The sequence below is a fragment of the Labrus bergylta genome, chromosome 15, assembly GCF_963930695.1.
Source record: "Labrus bergylta chromosome 15, fLabBer1.1, whole genome shotgun sequence".
NCBI lineage: Eukaryota > Metazoa > Chordata > Actinopteri > Labriformes > Labridae > Labrus > Labrus bergylta.
The window spans coordinates 17,467,240-17,486,405 of record NC_089209.1 but is presented as its reverse complement, the minus strand read 5'-3'; the positions used below and the strand labels follow the sequence as shown (position 1 = coordinate 17,486,405).

Genomic DNA, 19,166 nt, shown 5'->3' with positions numbered 1-19,166 from the left:
TATCTGGCATTGTTAAAATACACTTACAAGTTCTACTCATACCTCCCGTAATGTGTTCAGTTACAGACTGATCGTGAAATGTGGTTTGGAGAAGTGAGATCATAGTTGAGGTTATGTCCATTGAATCCAAAAATAAAGAAACCATTAGAGCACATACGGGAAAATATTAAATAAGATCAAATGATACCGGGTATAGAACCGGGTACTCAAACAACTTGTGTTTTCCTGAAGCTTCTCCTCAGCTGAACTGAGTATACAGATGTTTGGAAGAAAATTAAGATATATTTCTTATGACCAGCTCCAGACTGACATTCAATTGAAAAAGATCTCCTTTCCCCTGCAGTTTGAGAGGCATTAGGAGTAAAGCTCAACCAAATGGATGGGTCATACATCATTGAGCATCACCGGTGCTGTGCTGTGCCTCTAAAACACAAATTGGATTACCTGTGCACCCACGCAGATCACTTGAATTGGACAGGCGCATACAGGAAGTGCTCAAACTATCTCTCTCTCTCTCTCTTTCTCTCTCTCTCTCTCTCTCTCTGTCACACACATGTATATGTGCATAAGGAGCATGATGTAGACATTATAAACTGTAAAAATCCATAGGGTTTTATTGGGCTAGCAAAAAAAAGAGTCCACATATGCAGCTCTCTGTAAGACACAAACAAACACACACACACACACAGTGGAATTTTTGTACCCCAATAATAAATGCCACATTATTCTGATGTACAGCCAAGGTTCGCATCATATAAAGGTTGCAGTGATGGAATCTCCGTTTGAAGCCGTTGGCCTTGACACGCAAAATCAGATCCTAAAACTGTTTATGGCCCCATGCAGCTAGACAGCCTGCCTCTTCTCTTGTAAACAATCTACAGGAAGCGCATGATTTATTATCCTGGCAGCCAATAAATCTGAATACTCATCTCTCTAAACAACCCCTTTCTGGTTTGAGAGTTTTTAAGAAGGCCTCTTTTTTATTTCTCACAGTCTGGTGGCCACAGTCGGCCTTTCACACTCACATCATCAGTGATGCTCCAATAATACATCCCTGGCTTTACAAGCATCCACTAATTTGGCTATTATTATTATTATCTGAAATAACCAATTAAATACAGGAGCTTAACAATACTGAGGTTATACAGCCAGTGTAAACGAAGAAGCTGTTGGTGAAATCCAAAGATTTGTAAAGGCCACAGAGGTTGTTAGGGCTTCAAGAAGAGATGCAGTGATAGGATCTTTAAAACTGAAGTTGTTGGTGATCAAGCACTTAAAGCAGACACTAATAATGAACTAAGTTGATCTTTGGCATAATAAACACAACTTTTTCTGACTACAAAAATCAGCAGTGGGAGCTGCAAAAGAGCGGCTGCCAACCAAAGAGAGGCTCAGAGTGTTGGCGCAGCTCCCTCAACAAACACAAATACAAGTCTTGATTCGACTTGCTTGAAAAATGTAATTTCCCCTTTGATAATGCTTTAAGGTACTGTTAGCAATGGACCAACACAAAATAGTAATTTATTATGAAGGGGGACTACTAAAACGTGTTCAATCTTTGTACAGATTTCATGTGAAAAGCTCTGAGGTCGCTGCTGTAAAACCCAAAAGTGAGATCAGGTGCAACTGGGATTGCCTTCAGGTTGATAATGCATCCAACAGATGGGTGCCTTTTTTTAGACCGCTCTGGATTGTTAATCAAACGGTGAAAAGCACAGAACAGCCTACGTTACTTTTGGTTTGTATCACTGGTGAACGGTTTAAAGTCTGAGTCAGGTGAATACTTATGCAAGGCACTTTATATAACAAATAAAAACAGGACACACATTCAGGGAGTTTGAACTAACAAATGTTTGGCTCTTCTCTGAAGAATTATTCAAACTTCAGCAGATCAGTCAATGAATCTGTCAATTCAGTTAAATTAAAAGAATTTAACATAACAGCAAAATCAAAGACAAAATTCATAATATTTTCAAAATAAAGCCGATAAAACTCTTAAAGAAAATAAAGGAAAAAAATTAAGCTGCATTTGCTTCTTCAACTTTATGAATGAAAAAAAAAAGTAATAGGATCATGGAATTTTCTGTTCAGATGTTGTATCTGTTATTTCTGGATTCAAACTTTGGGACAGGCCCAGCTCTCGTGCACAGACTCCCTGCTGGTTGAAAAGGCCATCTGAAATCTGATGCTAGGCGAGGCGACAGCAGCCTTTGGTCATAGTAATCCCCTCCAGAATAAGATTATCCCTGTGTGGCAACAGTGTGGCAGGGGCGGGAAGGGCATTCCCATCAGCTGTGTGTTTAAGACAGAGCCCATTGAACACCTACTGCTAATCTCTGTACAAAGATACACCCTGACAGCCTGAATATATAAACTCAGTCCCAACTGGGATTCAGAATCAGTCCTCTGTGAGCAAGTGGTCTCTGAAGCGATATCTCAAGCATCACTGGCCCCAGACGAAAAATGGACATCAGATCGACGGGTTCTCGTCTGCTGCTTCTGTTCTTGCTTCTGGGTCTCTGTAAAGCTCATCATGATAATGTAAGATCAAACACACTAATCAGCCTGAATGCACTGTATGTATTGAAATTTAAATTTTTTATCACAAATAATTGCATTATATTGCAATATTCAGCCAAGAACCTTTAGTGAGTACCTCTCACTTATTTCACATCAGTTGGGATTCAAAGTCATTGTGACAAGTATGCCTTTTTGTAACGGAATAACAAGACCCAAAAATGTCATTTTTATGTTTAAAATTATTTTCTTATAATATTGCAATAATTGTAATAGTTAATCCTAATTAACTGCACTTTTAATTGCATGTTTGAAATTCCATTATTTTGTATTTAAAAATAGATATTCAAATTAAGGGTGGAACGGATTTGTACAGTCTTTAGCTGAGAGCACTTTACCTGCTGTTTGAATTCAACCTTTTCTTTCATTATGAAAGAAATTAAAGACCTTCTGGTAGATTGAAAGTTGCGATATTAACTTAACCACTGAAAAAGGAACTCGTTACGGATCAAAAAGTTTAAGTGAAAACAGTTCAAAAAGAACGGTGAAAAGTGAAATGTTTGATGTCATAACGTGAATATTACTTTTAACTCGTCAACTGAGCTGTCTGAGAGTTTTTCTAAGTGTAATGAGACATTCAAAGATGCATTAGTGTCATTCTCTTCCATCACTGAGACAACTGCTTATCTATGGTGAACCTGGAGGGACAAAAAAAGTGTTCGATTAATCGCGTTTTAAAAGTATGAATGTATTAATTTCAGATCTTAAATCATCGCGATTGACTATTTTAAGTTAAATAAAGCAAAGTGGTATATTTCTCTCCATTTGTCTGCAGGATCAGGGCGCTGATAAAGGTAAGTCACCAAACTTTACAAATGTATGCATTTGAAGCCCAATCTCACAAACCAAATCTATCAAGTATGACACTGTGTGTAACAGAAAATGGAGTTCTCTCACTTCAGCTTTGCTTCCATTGATTAGATATCTCAGTGAATACGTCGGACAATGAGGACATTACCACAACTATTCTGAGGATGAACAATGGTGAGTATTCAACCATGATATTACAAGAACACGAGGGAACATTGGTTTCTTCCAATATGAAAGCAGATGGTCTTATATTCAATGACAGAACTCATACATAATGGAAGGGATCTCTGAAAACACATTTGGATAACCTGCTTTGTCTTCATGATATCATGCCAGATAGATTTAAAACACTTATTTTCATTCTCCCAACAGGAACCAGAGATCATCTGCTGGAAGGAGACGTGCTGATTTCAAAAACCAGAAGTGCTATGAAGTGCTTCAATAAAGCGTATTCATGCCTGTGGCCAAAGTCTGCAAACGGGAATGTAGAAATCCCGTTCCTTATAAGCGATAAGTATGGTAGGTTTCAATTTTAGAGGTAATACATCAAAGGACCTGGATTCTGAAATTCACATATTTCATGACTGGTCTACAATTAACCCTTTTGTTCAAATTTCTAGACAACAATGAGCGGAGTATGATTTTGAATGCAATGAAGGACTTTGGATACCGAACCTGCATTCGCTTCATTCCACGCGCAGCTCAGAGGATGTACCTGAGCATCGAACCGAAATTTGGGTGAGTTGATGACAAAAGCACTCGCATATGTGAGACAAAAAAGTACAAAAGGTTGTAGCTTACATTTAAGTCGTGAATGTAGATTCTAAAATAAATTATAATTATAACAGTTTTTCATTCTACAAAGAGATGCAAAACCATCACAGAGAGGCAAAACACGACTACAGAAGATGCAAAATGACAACAAAAAGAATCAGAAAACTTCAAAGTGTGCATAACATTAACAAAGAGAACACAAACATCAAAATGTTGATATAAAGATGTGAACTTATTACAAAGAGGAGCAATATGACTCAGAGAGACTTTAAATGTATATGAAGAGCAGAAGGAGGCAATGAATGAAAAATAACTAGAAAGATAGAAATCAAAACAAAGAGTTTAAAATCAACTATGTGTACATACAAAGGAAAAAACTAAAATATACTAAACAAACCATAAAGACAGTCAAGTAAGGTTTTCAAAATCTTAAATACTTTGATCCTTTTTAATACCAGATGATTTAAAACTATACAATCTCCATTATTTTTTTGATTAATAGAGCTGAAAAGTATCAAAGCTTGTGAAAAAGTTCTACAGTTATTTGTTTGATTCCATTATCGTGACAACTAGAAGCATCAGGACTATTGAAGGATGCAAAATGACAACTAGCGGGTCCAAATAAAAAGAGCTGTGAAAAGACAGTAAAGCAAAACAACTTCAAAGAAGTAAACAAAGATAACGTCTGCTACTATCGCTTTCTATCTCCTGGGTTCTTTCACATACATGTGTCATGGGCCTACTGTCTTGAGAACTATCCATGTACATGGGGGTGTGGCCAGATGGGTGGCAAAGGGTGGCATGGGCTATTTGTCTAATCAGAGGGAGGAGTTAAGTTAAAAATAACTATTCTGGCTGTGTTCAACTGCTGCTGGTAGTTTTCTTTCAGGTGTCAATGAAGTATATATTTTTTGTAAATTTAGTTTTAAATAAATTCTTTGCATACTCTTTCCATAAAAAATTGCAAAGAAGTCCTGCACACTGTCTTGGCAACGTAAAAGAGTTTGTATGCAAGCTTCTAAGTACTTCTAAGAACATATCTCCTTTTTAGTCCCCATAGATCCCCAGGATAGACAGGGTAAAAAACATCTAATGAATGTGTGTGTGTTTGCCCACTTCTTCATGCAAGCCCTGCATAAGTCAGTGCTCCAGGTTGGCCACCCCGGTCAAAAAAGTCTGGACACACCCCTGCATGTACACCTGTTAAAGTTTCAACCTGCTAATGCTTTAAAATGCTAGAAGCAATTATTTTATTCAAGCCATCTTCCACTTAACTGGTCAAAATGCTACCCAGTGACCCGTGCAATTTACCCCCTAAGCTCATAAGAGCTAAACAGGTAGACTTTTTAAACAAAAGAACAGTTAACTACATCTTAGCTTTACAACCATCTTTCTGCTGCTTAAATGATGAAGCTGCAGTTGACAGCAAAAACTCAGCTCCCTGCTATGCTACCAGCAAATATAATAATAATTCTGACACATAATCAAAAAGCCAATTATTTTCAGCATGTACAGGGTTGCTGATAATGTAAATTACATTAATTTAACAATCAAACGTCAAAATGAATATCCATTATCCCTGTCTCTAATTCTCTCTGTTAGCTGTTTCTCTTTACTGGGTCGTATTGGAGACAAGCAGGTGGTGTCCCTGCAGAGGTTTGGTTGCGTACAGCACGGGATCATCCAGCATGAGCTTATGCATGCGCTGGGTTTCTACCATGAACACAACCGTAGCGACCGCGACCAGTATGTCAAGATCCACTGGGAAAACTTCAACGACTGTAAGAATCTCAAACCAACGTCATTCATTCATTGATTATCAAGAATGTATTTCTTCGTCTGTTGAGTATATTTTCTTTCTCCAGATTATCTCATCAACTTCCAAAAGAAAGACACAAATAATCTTAACACTATGTATGACTACTCCTCTGTAATGCACTATGGAAAGTAAGTAGAACAAACGCTGGATATATATATTTTTTTTTTCTTTCTAGAAGCACATCTCTGAGTTATTCATTGCATCTTCACCAATTTCTAAATCTGTAGGACTGCCTTTGGACGTCATGGAGCAGAGACCATAACCCCCATCCCCGACGCCTCTGTTCCCATCGGGCTGAGAGAAGGCCTGTCTAAGATCGACGTCATCCGAATTAACAGGCTCTATGAATGCTGGAGTTACATGTAAATGAGGATTACTGATATATACATATGATTTTTGACATTCATGTGGCAGTATGATAATAAAAGTGTTGCATTTTATTGATCTATTGTCTTTTATGCAACAGTAGTAAAGCATCAATTTGGTGTTGGTTGAAACTAGCTCTTGGGATACCAATTTTCACTGACAACTGTTAACGCATCTGGAATTGTTAGAATAAATTGAACACAGATTATGAATTAATAAGTCTTTGCAAAAGACAATTTCTTAAATAACTTTTTGAATTTTCAAAATTGTTCTACATTTTAATCAAATATTGTAGACCACACTCTGTTGATGTTCTGCTACATATGCAAACATTGTTGAGAATACTGTATGGTTATGGAGTCAGAGCGTGCTTATTATGGAGTCAGAGCGTGCTTTGTCAACATAAAACATATCATAAAACCATTTCTAAATCCTCCCAAGCATTGTTTTCTGTATTACATTATTATATACAGTATAGTGTCAGAGGTGACTCATGTCAGATACATGTAAATGGGCAGACGTCAAGGACACACCACTAGCTTGCAGATATTTAAAACAAAAAAGTCTTCTTTTTTTTTTAGTGATGGCCAAGCAAAATAAAATTTCAAGTTACATTATTGGAAAATGTGTGTCACATTATCTTAAACTCTGCAGGATTAAATGTGAGCATTGTTCATCTATTTGACTTTTTATACAGGTGCATAAATGGTAAACGGATTTGAGCTATAGCGCTTTTCTAGTCTTCTGACTACTCAAAGTGCTTTACACCACATCTACCCTTTTACACCCATTCACACACTGATAGCAGAGGCTGCTTTGTTAGATTTCCATCAGTGTTAACTTATCCCATTCATACACCGCTCCAATGGGAGCAGCTAGGGGTTAAGTGTCTTGCCCACAGACACATAGGACATGTCGCTGCAGGAGCTTGGGATCAAACTCCCAACCTTTCGGTTAAGAGACGACTGAATCCACTACTGAGCCACAGCCACCCCATCACCAAGTATGTCACGACCCAGTCACTCACAGCTGCCTGCCTCTCTGCCCATATATTCTGCTCACCTGTCCATTCCCATCACACACCTGTTACCTATTGCCTGATTAGCTCCCAGCTCATTTAACCAGTTCACTTTCACAACCCTCTGCCTGGGTTTTTTTGAGTGTGTTAACCCTAGCTTTCTAGAGTTTCTGTCTTTCAAATGTATTTATTATTTTAACCTTAGCCTGGATATGGGATTTCACCTCAGTGTTACCCCTTTAACTGTTTGCCTTGCCTGGATTTTTATCCTTGTATTTTCTTTTGTAATGTAAGATTGCTGTTTTTTTAACGAAGTTTTGCAATGTTTATTTCGCCTTGGAACTGTGCCAGAGTAGCTGTAAACTGAGTCTGTCAGTCTAGAATTACCTCCTCCAGCACTGACATCGTCAAGCCAACAAAATAATTAAGACCTAGGGCTTACTTGGTTTAACTTCTTGCACTTATTTGAAGCTTAAATATTCTGCAGATGAAACTCAGAAAATCCAATAAAAAACTAATTTATTTGGCTTTAAAGATGCAGAATTAACATCAACAAAAATCCTGTATGATTGAGACGATAAAACATCATTTATGTTCATTAGTCAGGAGAAACTTTCAGTAAAAACAGTTGCAAATTAAACCCCACAAAAAACATATTTTTTGTTATTCCACATTTTCTAACTACTTCATAATACTTAAAGCACAAAGAAAGTTGAGAAATCTTGGTAGAATTTAATTAGAAATGAAAAAGACTTAAGGGCAAATATGTGGCAATATCTTAATAAGTGAGTTCATTTTCATTTTAGCGAGTAATTAAGTTTGGGATTTGTACACTAGTGAGGAGTACTGTGTTTTATCAAAGGAAATCAGTACTGAAGTATACGCAGAGAGAAAAAACTTTGAAGGGCTCTGTCCCTGTAGAAAGACATAGCTGCGTTAAAAGAGGAGATAAACCCCTCTTCTATTACTCCCTAATCCTGCAGAGACATCCCACACTCTGGAATCTATAGGGTTTCTTTCCATTTTTTCTTTATTTTCTTTTTTTTTTGGGGGGGGGGAGGGGTATTACACTTTGAAATCCTGTGCAGTGTTTTCTCTCCAGTGCTAACCCCAGTGAGAGGAGGAGCAGTGTTGGGTGAGAAAGGAGTGGAGAGTCAGGGTGAAATGAAGGAGGAGAAAAACAGATTCCCATTAAGCAAATGTCCGTCCTTTTCATGATGTATGAATGAACACACAATCATGACAGTGTTGCGTGTATTTCTGTCTTGAATGCAGCTAAAGAAGCCACAACATTAGCCATGCTCAGAGAAAACCAGTGAATCTGTATATTTCAGATGGACACAGGGTCTTTAATGTTTCATCGGGTAGTTTCAGTTCATATCAATCGTTTCTGCGCATGAAATATTTAACATCTACTTGTTTATTGAAATATTTAACGCTTCAGCTCTATTCATGCTCCAAGAAGCTGGGAGAGACTTTTTGGCAGGGTATAAATTAGAGTTTTTTTTCTGCAAACTGATGAAAATAAGATTACCAATGAGAGTCAGAGATCCCACGACTGAAGTACAAACAGGCCACAACTGGAACATACTGGGGCTAAAAACATCCAATGAAACTGAAACACATCTTGTGGAATATTTCTAGCATTTCTCTGACTGTTCAGCTTCTCCTTTGGTTTTGGTGTAACCAAGTTGAATAATGAAAACAGTGTATCACTTAATATTTCTACTGGCAGTTATCTGACGAGCATTGTCTGCGAGGCTCTCCGGGATGCTCTTTGACCGAACTTTAAAGGGCAGCTTGTATATGACCAGCAGGGTCTCCTGTAGGATGTCTGTTCTAATGAGAGCAGGCTGAGCGGAGCCAAATGCAGTCTGATCCGTGATGTCCCTGGTAATACGCTGGCAGGCCGTAACCGCTGGCTGGCTGAGCGGCTCTTACCGCTGTGTTATTAACACAGATCAGTGTACCTGCATCTCTTCAAACACGATAAGCTTCAACACACAGCTCCACTCGGTTCCCTGTGTGAGATGCCTAATGCCCAACAATAGGAAATTAAAAATGTTCTCTCTGAGTACTGCTACCATCTCAATAAGACCAACTTTAAAGACTGTCTGAGAATTTTGCCTTTGACCTTTCTGGATTAATATCTCTTTTATTTGATTCGCTTTGATTTCTGTGGCTCTGCAATTGTATACATCCACCAACAATTGAAGTTGAAGCTATTATCCATATCTGTCCACACTTATACGAAGTGAAGACGTTGGATGAATCAATTCAATGTTTTATGAGATTTTTTTTATGAGGTGATAGTTGTTTCTCAGAGACTAAAACAGAGGAATAAAAAGGATTTATGAAGGGAAGGGCTCAGGAGAATAGGATGGGCATAAGGTCATAGTGATTGATACCACCAAAATCAAATCACTGCATCCCTAAATTCAAGCGGGAATTTGTGCCAAATCTAAAGCAATACCCTCATGGCGTATTGATATCACTTTCCCAAGAATGGGAGAGATGGATAGATGGAAGGATGGACAACCTGAAAATAAAATATCTCATGCCATGGCTGTCAACAGCTCATAGAAACAAAAATAGATCAAAAGGTCTTTTTACATTACTAATATCATGTTCATGTTTTTCAAGTTGGTCGTCCCACTAATTGCGTCAAAATATTCCTTCTCCCCCAGCGTGTTATAAAGAGAGTAACTCCAATGTAAGACAAGCGAACAAGGGTGAACAAGTCCTCCTTCTGTAAAATACCATCTATTTATAATTTCACTTCTTGTTGGCAGTTAAGTCTGAACTTAAGATATATTTGGTCATTATCTCCGATGTAATCATAAACAAATCATTCATCTGTATAAGAATAATAAGAAAAAAGATGCTTCTTTATCAACGTAGAACTTTATCAACGTAGAAACCTGTTGGTATATAGTAAACAGGAACTGTTTTAATCAAACTGAAATTAACTAGAATTCTCAATACATCATAAGATTTAAGCAATCATGGCAAGTCCCAGCCCAGCATAACTCCAATAATCCATTTTGATTTGTAAAAAAACATCAATGGTAAGGAGCCCTGCGTGGGTCCTTAATCAAGCTGACCAACAAACAGAGGTGCTCTTTGAGGAGGGTGGAATGAAACAATGAAAACAATAGGCCATACATATCACTTGAGTAAAGTAGGCAAACACAAAAAGGTAACCAAGGCACTCTGTTCTGTTACAAAAGTTAAAAAGCCCTTATTAATTCATGGCTACGAGTAAAGTTAGAAACGTGTGGCACATCGTCACGTTTCAGCTCATCAGAGCCTTCATCAAGGCTTTTAATATTTTGTAACAGAACAGAGTGCCTTGGATACCTTTTTGTGTTTGCCTACACTCCTAGAAATTCCACTGTTAAAAAAACGGTAAATAACTGGCAGTAGGGTTGCCAGGAAGTTAATGTAAATTTAACGGTATATTGCTGTTGCTGAAATGGACAGTTTTCTACCGTTTTGTAAATACAGCAAAAAGCTGTTATTTTAAACCTTAACAGGAAAATACTGTTTAAAGGATTAACTGTAAGAGGTATATTTGCAGATTTTTAGTGTGAATTGTAATAACTATGTGGAAAATCATACAGCTGGATAAATAACATGCTGTCCAATGAATATGATTAAATTGCCTATTACCCAACCAGAAGTAAAAAAATAAAATAAAAGAAGCAGGCCTATTGTTTTTAGCAATCAGTGGCGAGCTTCTGCTTTCAAAGCTTGACCTGGGTCACAAGCAAGTCAGCTGCTAAGTGCCCCATTTTGAGAGAGATGAAAGCTGCGCTCTCAAAAAAAACCCAAGGAAATTTAGTTAAAGAGGCAATCAAACGAAATAACAGATTGGCATACAAATTCTGGGAGACTTTGTTGTTGCCCTGCAGGACCCAGTGGAAACGATTAGTGGCTGTGAGATGGAAGGCAAGTCAAACTCTTAACATGTGCTGTTGTTGAAGCTTTCATGAAGTTTCATTTAGCTTCTCTTGTGCAGATCTGAGGAGCCCGAGGAGCCACAGATGAACTTCTAAGATGTCTAAACCTAGAATAGCACACTGACGAGTTTCTGTCTGTTGTCACTGCATTCTCAAATCTCATAAATATTAGATGCATTGTGTTCTCTGATACTGAGATTGTGGCTGACATTACTTAAATAATGAAATAAAAAAGGGACATTTCAGAAGACAGCAAGATGTGTGAAAAGCACAGGCTCTGCCCAAGAGATTGCGAAGGGAAGGAGTGAGGCTCTACCAACGTCTGCGTCTTTGCAGGCCATGTGGCATTTCTTTGCGACGCCAGACTGTCTGTGTCAAAGAGAAATGATGTTTTAAGAAGGCCTTTGTAAATGTGTAAATCAGACGCAGGCATTAGTCTACAATCCCTCTGAGCTGTGTTTCGCATAGCCGTGCCACATCTCTGTTTGTCAGCGTTGAGGAATAGCAGCTGTCGAAAATGATGCGGTCCCATTAGTGACGGAATCCAAGCTGAGACGGAGCCAGACAGAAAGCCGCTGTGGGGACAAGACGATAACAAGGTACTCATTGGAGATGTGAGGGATGGTGTTCAGGCATCACTCTCTATGTGTGTGAAGAAGAGATGGAGGGGTTAAGATAAAGACAGAGACAGAGACAGAGAGAGAGAGAGAGAGATAGGAGAATAAGAAAGAGAGGGAAACTGTTAAGGGGAAAAAAACGATGGGTGAGATAAGACGAGACAAATAGAGAGGGGAACAATGTGACTGGGGAGGAAGACCGAGTGAGTAGAACGGTAATCACAGGGAGGCAACTCTGAAACACACGAATCAAAGCATTGACAGAGAGAGAGGAGCATATACAGAGGCCCAATAGCCAGAGTGCTCTGAAATATTGGCAGCTTTATTCACAGGGAGTCACTGATCTGTCATCCTGCTCATTGTTTCACCTCTGAGATAAGCAATGTGCATCAAAGCCGGATAAAGACACAAGCACGCTAGCACAGCCAGAAAGGTTTAGCTGTGATTAGCAAGCAGGTTGATTGATTTCTTGATAAAAAAACAACAACAACAAAAAAACAGTTTGATGTTGGGGCCGGGTAAACTATCCTAACAATCAATATGATTGATCCCTAGTGTAAAGGGTATATTTTAAAAGTTGGCTAGCTGTTCTGAACATGATGCTACAACGGGGGGGATGAACCCAGAAAAAAAGGAACAACAGATAAAAGTTTGGAATCAATGGTACTACAATGCCAAAAAAAAAAAAAAAAATCCAATTTGTAATACGGAGCATTTAAAATATAAAATGTACAAGTGCAGGCACTAAAGATGGCAAAAGTGGTTAACCTTTATGATTAAAAAAATATGACAGGAACAGTATTCAGTACAAGTCAGCATAACATCCCCTCCTTTTCCAAACCATAGTAGGGGGACTACAGGTGTCTTTCTGCTTAACTGTTAACTTTAGCCTGATGCTAACTAGCTAACAAACTAGCTAAGAATGGTCAAGACCCATTTCATTAAAACGGCATAAAACCCTGAAAAACACTCAATGCAACAAGAGTAATACAGAGCACTTGTTCACAAGTGCTTTGCTTGAACTTCAACTTTCCTGCCACCTACTGTAACTTAAAGCTCCTGTGAGGACTTTTGAGTTGGTTATGAAACAATCTGAAATAGGGCTGCCACCCTTCAGTCAATGGTCGATTAGCTGGTCAACGAGCTCTCGTCTGACCAAAATCTCATTGGTTGGACAATCACGTGTTACAATCATAGGGCAGATAAGCTGAAACCATGAGGCCTATTATCAGGGGTCGGAGGGAGACCAGATTAGTAAAATTGTGTCATATATCTTACTCATTTATGTCTGGTTTATTAATCATGTGGTTTAATGGAAAGAAGGTCAAAGTCATCCTGACATTGGAGTCTCCTATTCTACAAGAGACTGACTACTGCCAGGCACATTGCTCCGCCTCCAGTTGGCAACATGTCAATAAAGTCCGGTCTACCTAACTGTGTTTGATGCTAAAATATATATAAATAAATAAAGCATGAAATACTATTTAGCTGCCCGCAACAGGGTGATGATTACAAGGTTTCCCACACATAGACAATTCTCAAGCGGGCCACCAGGTATAATTAAGCCAATATTAAGTTTATTTAGACTACAAGCCAAGGTGCATTGACTACACTGTCCCTGATTAGATTCATCTAGAGATAGACTTACGTGCATATATATTTTTTTCAACGACCAATCGATTGGTTGAAGCTTGGCTGTTATTTCGGTTGACCTGGTTTTCTTTGGTTGACCACAAACCTTATGCCTCTTTACAAAAGCAAAGAGGTATGAAAACTGATGATTTCTATTTCGCTACTTCTAATGACTGAAACTGTTGCTATCAGGTAGGTGTCACAAAAAATGAATTACAGCCCTCTAAAGAAACAGTCTTGTCTTTTTGTTTTTTACATTTTCCATGGGAAATAGATTTTTTTAATATTGATCAATTCGATTGTTAAAGAAAGCAGGATTTTTTTTGTTAAAAAATGCATGTACAGGACATTATTAGACATAACTAAACTAAAAGTTACTTACAGGAGCTTTAGTAATCCAATAAAGCTTCAATGTTTCTCCATATTAAACAGCTAAAATGGAAGCTGAAAACAGTAGAATATTAATTAAAGCCCTGCCTAATAGGATTTGAATACCATCTGCTACAATATAACTTTCTAAAGTTTTTTATTAATCTACCGTGTTAGCTTTGAACCATATTGTGCCAGTAAAGAAAAGCCAATATTTCCATAAGTATTGCCACTCTGATGAACAACACATATGCTCATTCTTGCTGCCAACTCAGAGGAATAATAAACACAACATGCTGCCATACAACTCAATATATAATCATAGACCCTGATATACTGGACTTCGTAAGTCAAACAGAAATACTTGGAGTTAAGGGAATCTATTCAGCACCAAGAACAGTGTACACTACCTTAAGGCTTGGACAATATAATTTTGTTCTGATTCGACTTTATCAAGATTCTGGGTGCCAATTTGATGTGTATTAGGATTACGAAGCATTGTGATAAACAAAGTATTGGGTGTCTATAATTTAGTATCTGTCATTGTGGTTTTATTTTCCTTTTACATTAAAACTAAAGAATCATACAATAGGAGATATTGTAGAAGATCAGATATCATGAGATATCATGAGTAATACTTCCAAAAACACACACCACATGTCAGCCAGAGATTGGTTAAATGATTGGCTGCCTGGAGCTGCAACAATCAGCACCTTGCTGATCAGTTTGGGCTGAGATGTGTCAGCAATGTGCCAGGAGCGGCTGAATAAACTCTAAACAAACACTCTGAGCACTCTGAAAAAGATGTTGGGTGCAGCATTTGCCTTCCAAGTATCCACACCAGCTGATTTCCCTCCTCACTGGGGACAGCTCTGCAAAAAGACAAATGGACTTATCCAGCCTGTGAGCTAACAAGGGCTAATGCTAGCAGGCTAAAATGAATCAGTAATCACTTCACCAGTTCTGTGCTATAAGCACATACACTGACCTGAAACATATACGCAGGCAGTTCACTGGATCTAAAAACTGTGATCCACTTTTTGCGGATGGCATCTAATGCTTTATAGTATTTCCTTAAAAACCGAATGGCCATTACCTAAGATCATAAGCTAAGTAGCTAAGTATCTTACTTGCTCACACAGTTGAGACAGTTGTATGAAACTGAATGAATACATGCATGACAACAACTCAAAAATGGTTCTTCTTCATTTGAGATGTAACAACAGACAGCTAGTTTCCCCATTAATAATCTTTATGTATTTATCAGCCGGTTCAGTCAGAGAGACTGAAGGGGGACGACACTAAGCTATAGCTTTATTAATTAACTGTAAGACTCGGGGGGCCCTTGAGAAAAACAAGACATGCTTATCTACAACTTTTCTCTTTGGGATACTTTGCGGACTGCTTCCCTGTTGCAGAACCTGCTGCGTCACGGATCATGTCCCCTGTCAGCTGCTACACGGTCGGTATCGTTCCCCTGCTTTGAAGTTTTGTTTTCTTTGCACTTTTCTGATTCTGGGTTTGTTCAGCTCAGGTTTTTACGTTTTGTGTGTGTCACTGTACATGACCTGATTGACAGCTCAGGACTGATGAGGGGGTGTGTCAAACAGACCTTGGTCAGTGCTTCAGCAAGGAGCATTGACTTTAGAGCAGCCAAAAAAAGAAAAGAACACAGATTATGCAAGCCTTAATTATGTATTCAAAAACAAAGTCCCAACCAGCCCTAGCCAGAGGTCGGGGCCTCGGGTTCCATAGGGCTTGGGTCAGGTTGCTGACCTATTATACACACAATACTTTTTAACCTGAAACACCCTGAAGCAAACCCAGCTTTATTGCTCATTTTCCTCTAAATGGGACCATAACTCACAAAATAAACATCATCCTGTGTTGCAGAAGATTTGGAACTAGCCATTAGGAACATAAACCCATAATGGAAAATGCTTACTGAGGTAGTAAATCAACTGAAAACTTGGGCCTTTTCTTATTCAATCAAACTCTAATTTGCAACCAGTGCAGTCGTCCCCCTGTTGGCCATTGCAAAAAAAGACTTTTAAAGCTTTGTCCATCTCATATTCACAATCTATGTCACAGATAGTTTAACAAAACCTACAAGACACCTCGTATATATTTTGAACTAGCTATTAGTCTGGTTCGTTTTTCATTGCATTAACATCAATATTCATTGGCGCATCAGGTCAGAGCTAACACACACACAGAGTGTCCCAGAGAAAAAAAATGCATATAGCAACCATATAAAGGTAGTTTTCAGTTTGAGATCATACAGAAAAAAATAACAAAATCACATTCATACAAATGTGCTTTTAAGCATTAACTTGATACACATAACACTGCATGCACATTAACGGGGATAAAGTTCTCGTGTGTGTCTGTGTGTTATGCACTGGAATACTAATTAGAGCAAGTTCATTATTTGTGAATGCTAAGAGCTAGTTAGCTTTTACATAGAAGAAAGTGTTTGCTGGAGAGCATGCGCTGTATGTGAGCAGTGTATCAGTGCATTTAAGCATGCGTATAAAGGTGGGATTGTATAATTACTGCTATAGAAATATAATTGCATCCTTGAAATGTGGCAATTATATGTGGTAATTACACAGGTTGTATGAGTCAGACTTCTATGAGCAGCCGAATGGATGACAGCTCCCGAGCCCTATGAAGCCTTCCAAGACCATTTATTGCATGACGTTATATTAATAGCACCTCTCTTGCTTTCACAGCGAGGGTGCCTACTCTTACTGTTTCAGCTAATTACTATGGCATTAGACTGTACTGCACTCTTTGTCCTTGGTGGACTTGCCAGCAGACCCATGTGGATTGTGATCGTCTGACAGCTGTTTCTGATTTTCAGTTGATTATACGCACATCCCCAGTTTTAATTTTGGTGATTGCGCTTAATTAAGATTTTGTGATGGCTCCCAAATCACGTTTAAGCCAATAACTCAGATCTGATTTGCAATCAAACCGTGTTTTAATCAGAGCACAGTTTTATCATAGGTGCATACTAGAAATGGAAATAAAACTGGTTAAAAAGACCAGGATGAAATGACAAAACTACAAAGGAATCCCAACAGCATTGTTAAGAGCTCCCCAAAGGTAGGATGTTTACTTGTACTAAGTGATGAAGAACCACAAATAAGAATTCTAGTGCTTCCAGATATAGCCAATACGAGGGAATTATGTTTGTTTTATAAATCTAAATTCTTCTTTTTTCTTCGTTTATAACTTAATGTTCCTAGGAGGACATCTTATCCCTGCAGAGATGTGTTGCACATTTGAGATATTTTTAACTTATTATACTTGCGATTCGCCCAATTAAATCTACAATTAATGCAGCAGTGTGTGTGCTTCAAGGAAAATCTAATGCATATGACATAAAACCAAGATTAAGCTTCTCACAGACGCTACAAAATGCCTCAAAAACAAAGCACAAAGAGCAAAAGTATCTTATCGTGCTTTAAAATGTTATTGCTATGACATTCTCTTGGATGGTGGTGTTAGTGGGCTCTACTCTCTGCTGATTATATTTCTCTTCACATTTTCTCGACCTTAATGTACTTCCATCATCTTGCCGCAGACAATTGGGAAATGTAATTTCTTCTTGTTGAGTGATTGGCTTGGAAAGCACATGAATGTCCACTTGGGCGATGTATGTCTCTGTCTTGGAGCAAAACCAGACCATCCACAAGGACATGCTTAATCAGCAGATAGGTCGTCCAGTGTGCAGAAGAGAGCGAGGCTTTTATAGGAACACTTTGTCCATCTCTCCGTCCATTGCTTCTGGGAAATAAAGGCATCTGAGGCTATATATGTTTGTAATAGACAGAATAAATGTTTTTTGTCCTTATATGTTTACACTGCCTGCCCATTTTCCATTTGAGTCTGTACTGCACTCATGGTTTCAGCCATTGACGCTAAACATGAATATATTGGCTTTCAACTTGAAAATAAAAGTTTCCATTCAGGAGAAGCCTAAGTAAGCTTCCAATGTCTGTCCTTTTACTCTGTCCTTCCTTTTTGTGCTTTACATCAACTGGAGCAATGTTCTACTTTTAAAATGGGAAAAAAAATCAATTTGTGCCGCGTTTGAATCGAAGAAGTTTCCAGTGGTTGGACACAATGTACTCATGAGTTGGTGACAAACCAGCAATAACTCCCCAATAAGAAACCTTTCAGCTCCAGCAAAGGAGAAGACAACTGTGCACAGTATTGGCCCAAATTTTTTAGTTCATTGCATCTGACATATCTGGAACAAAGGAGCCCATAGTTCTCTCAGCAACCTCTGACATCAATAAGAACAGGCGCTGTAAATGGAAGCAGGCAAGCATGTTTGACTGTAGTCTGCACACAACACAGGGATACAGCTGATGATTTTTCAAGGCTACTGCTGCAACGTGTGCTGAAAAATGGGGAAGATGGTGCTGGGGCATTGTACCAGTGCAGAGGCTCATTAGCCTTTTTCTCAGTTCACCAGTTGTGATTATGAATCCTGTCATCATTTCTTCTGTGTATGTGTGTCTTATATCTGTCAGTGAGAGTTTGCATGTGTGTGAAATATATTAGAATGACATCCTACGGGTGTTAGATTTAGCTTTTTATATCTCACACTCAAATGTCTCAAAAAGACAGAATTGTATCTTTACGGCAAATAGTTTAATTGGATTCACAATTCGACATCTGAAAGTCATAAATATCTAATGAGTTGAAGTTTGAACTCAGGTTCCATTTAAGTTTGCAGCAGAATCCTTTTTTTTCTGAGTGGCTTTAGTGCCTCTTTTTTTTTTTAGGTAGTTGTTTCATAGCGGTAGTCTTCCACATCAGTTAGTACAAGAAACTAATAAAAAGTCATTTTTTTTCCTTCCTATAACTAACTTGACATGTTGTGAGCCAGTATGATACCTCATGCGACGAGACGGTCATTAAACCATGAAATTGAGAAATGGAACCTGGCTTGAAAAAAAAAATGAAGGGAGAAAAATGAGCGGAGTAAAGCGTCGAAAATAATAGAGGCAAGAGAAACATTGTACTTGGCATTTTTTGAGCTTCGTACAAATGCATTTGCAGAAAACATTTAAGGCCTGATTCATACAAATTTTATGTTGCTTTTGCGTCTGATAAACCTGTGCAAATGAAACAGTTTAATTCACAAAATACATGCAAAGAGTCTCATACATCCATATCTTGCCTTTATTAGATAGGACAGTTTA

At 38.3% G+C, this 19,166-nt stretch overlaps 2 protein-coding genes across 3 annotated transcripts in view; one reads left to right on the top strand and one right to left on the bottom strand.

Annotated features, from left to right (window-relative positions):
* The window catches only part of LOC109982959 (MAM domain-containing glycosylphosphatidylinositol anchor protein 2), a 189,012-nt gene that overhangs the window by 137,520 nt on the left and 32,326 nt on the right, over window positions 1–19,166 (bottom strand). The window lies entirely within an intron of this gene.
* On the top strand, window positions 1,785–6,402 carry LOC109982960 (low choriolytic enzyme-like). The gene is made up of 8 exons (XM_020632447.2): window positions 1,785–2,541; window positions 3,353–3,371; window positions 3,499–3,561; window positions 3,760–3,906; window positions 4,008–4,125; window positions 5,764–5,942; window positions 6,027–6,108; window positions 6,208–6,402. Exons 1-8 carry the CDS (start codon window positions 2,464–2,466, stop codon window positions 6,344–6,346), a joined length of 825 nt encoding a protein of 274 aa, XP_020488103.1. The 5' UTR covers window positions 1,785–2,463; the 3' UTR covers window positions 6,347–6,402.

What these genes read in the sequence shown, in the direction of transcription:
- LOC109982960 (XM_020632447.2), top strand. Translation starts at nt 2,464, where the DNA reads ATGGACATCAGATCGACGGGTTCTCGTCTGCTGCTTCTGTTCTTGCTT. An exon ending in TATTCTGAGGATGAACAATG is followed by an intron (nt 3,562 to 3,759) that starts GTGAGTATTCAA and finishes TTCTCCCAACAG; the next exon opens with GAACCAGAGATCATCTGCTG. An exon ending in AGCATCGAACCGAAATTTGG is followed by an intron (nt 4,126 to 5,763) that starts GTGAGTTGATGA and finishes TCTCTCTGTTAG; the next exon opens with CTGTTTCTCTTTACTGGGTC.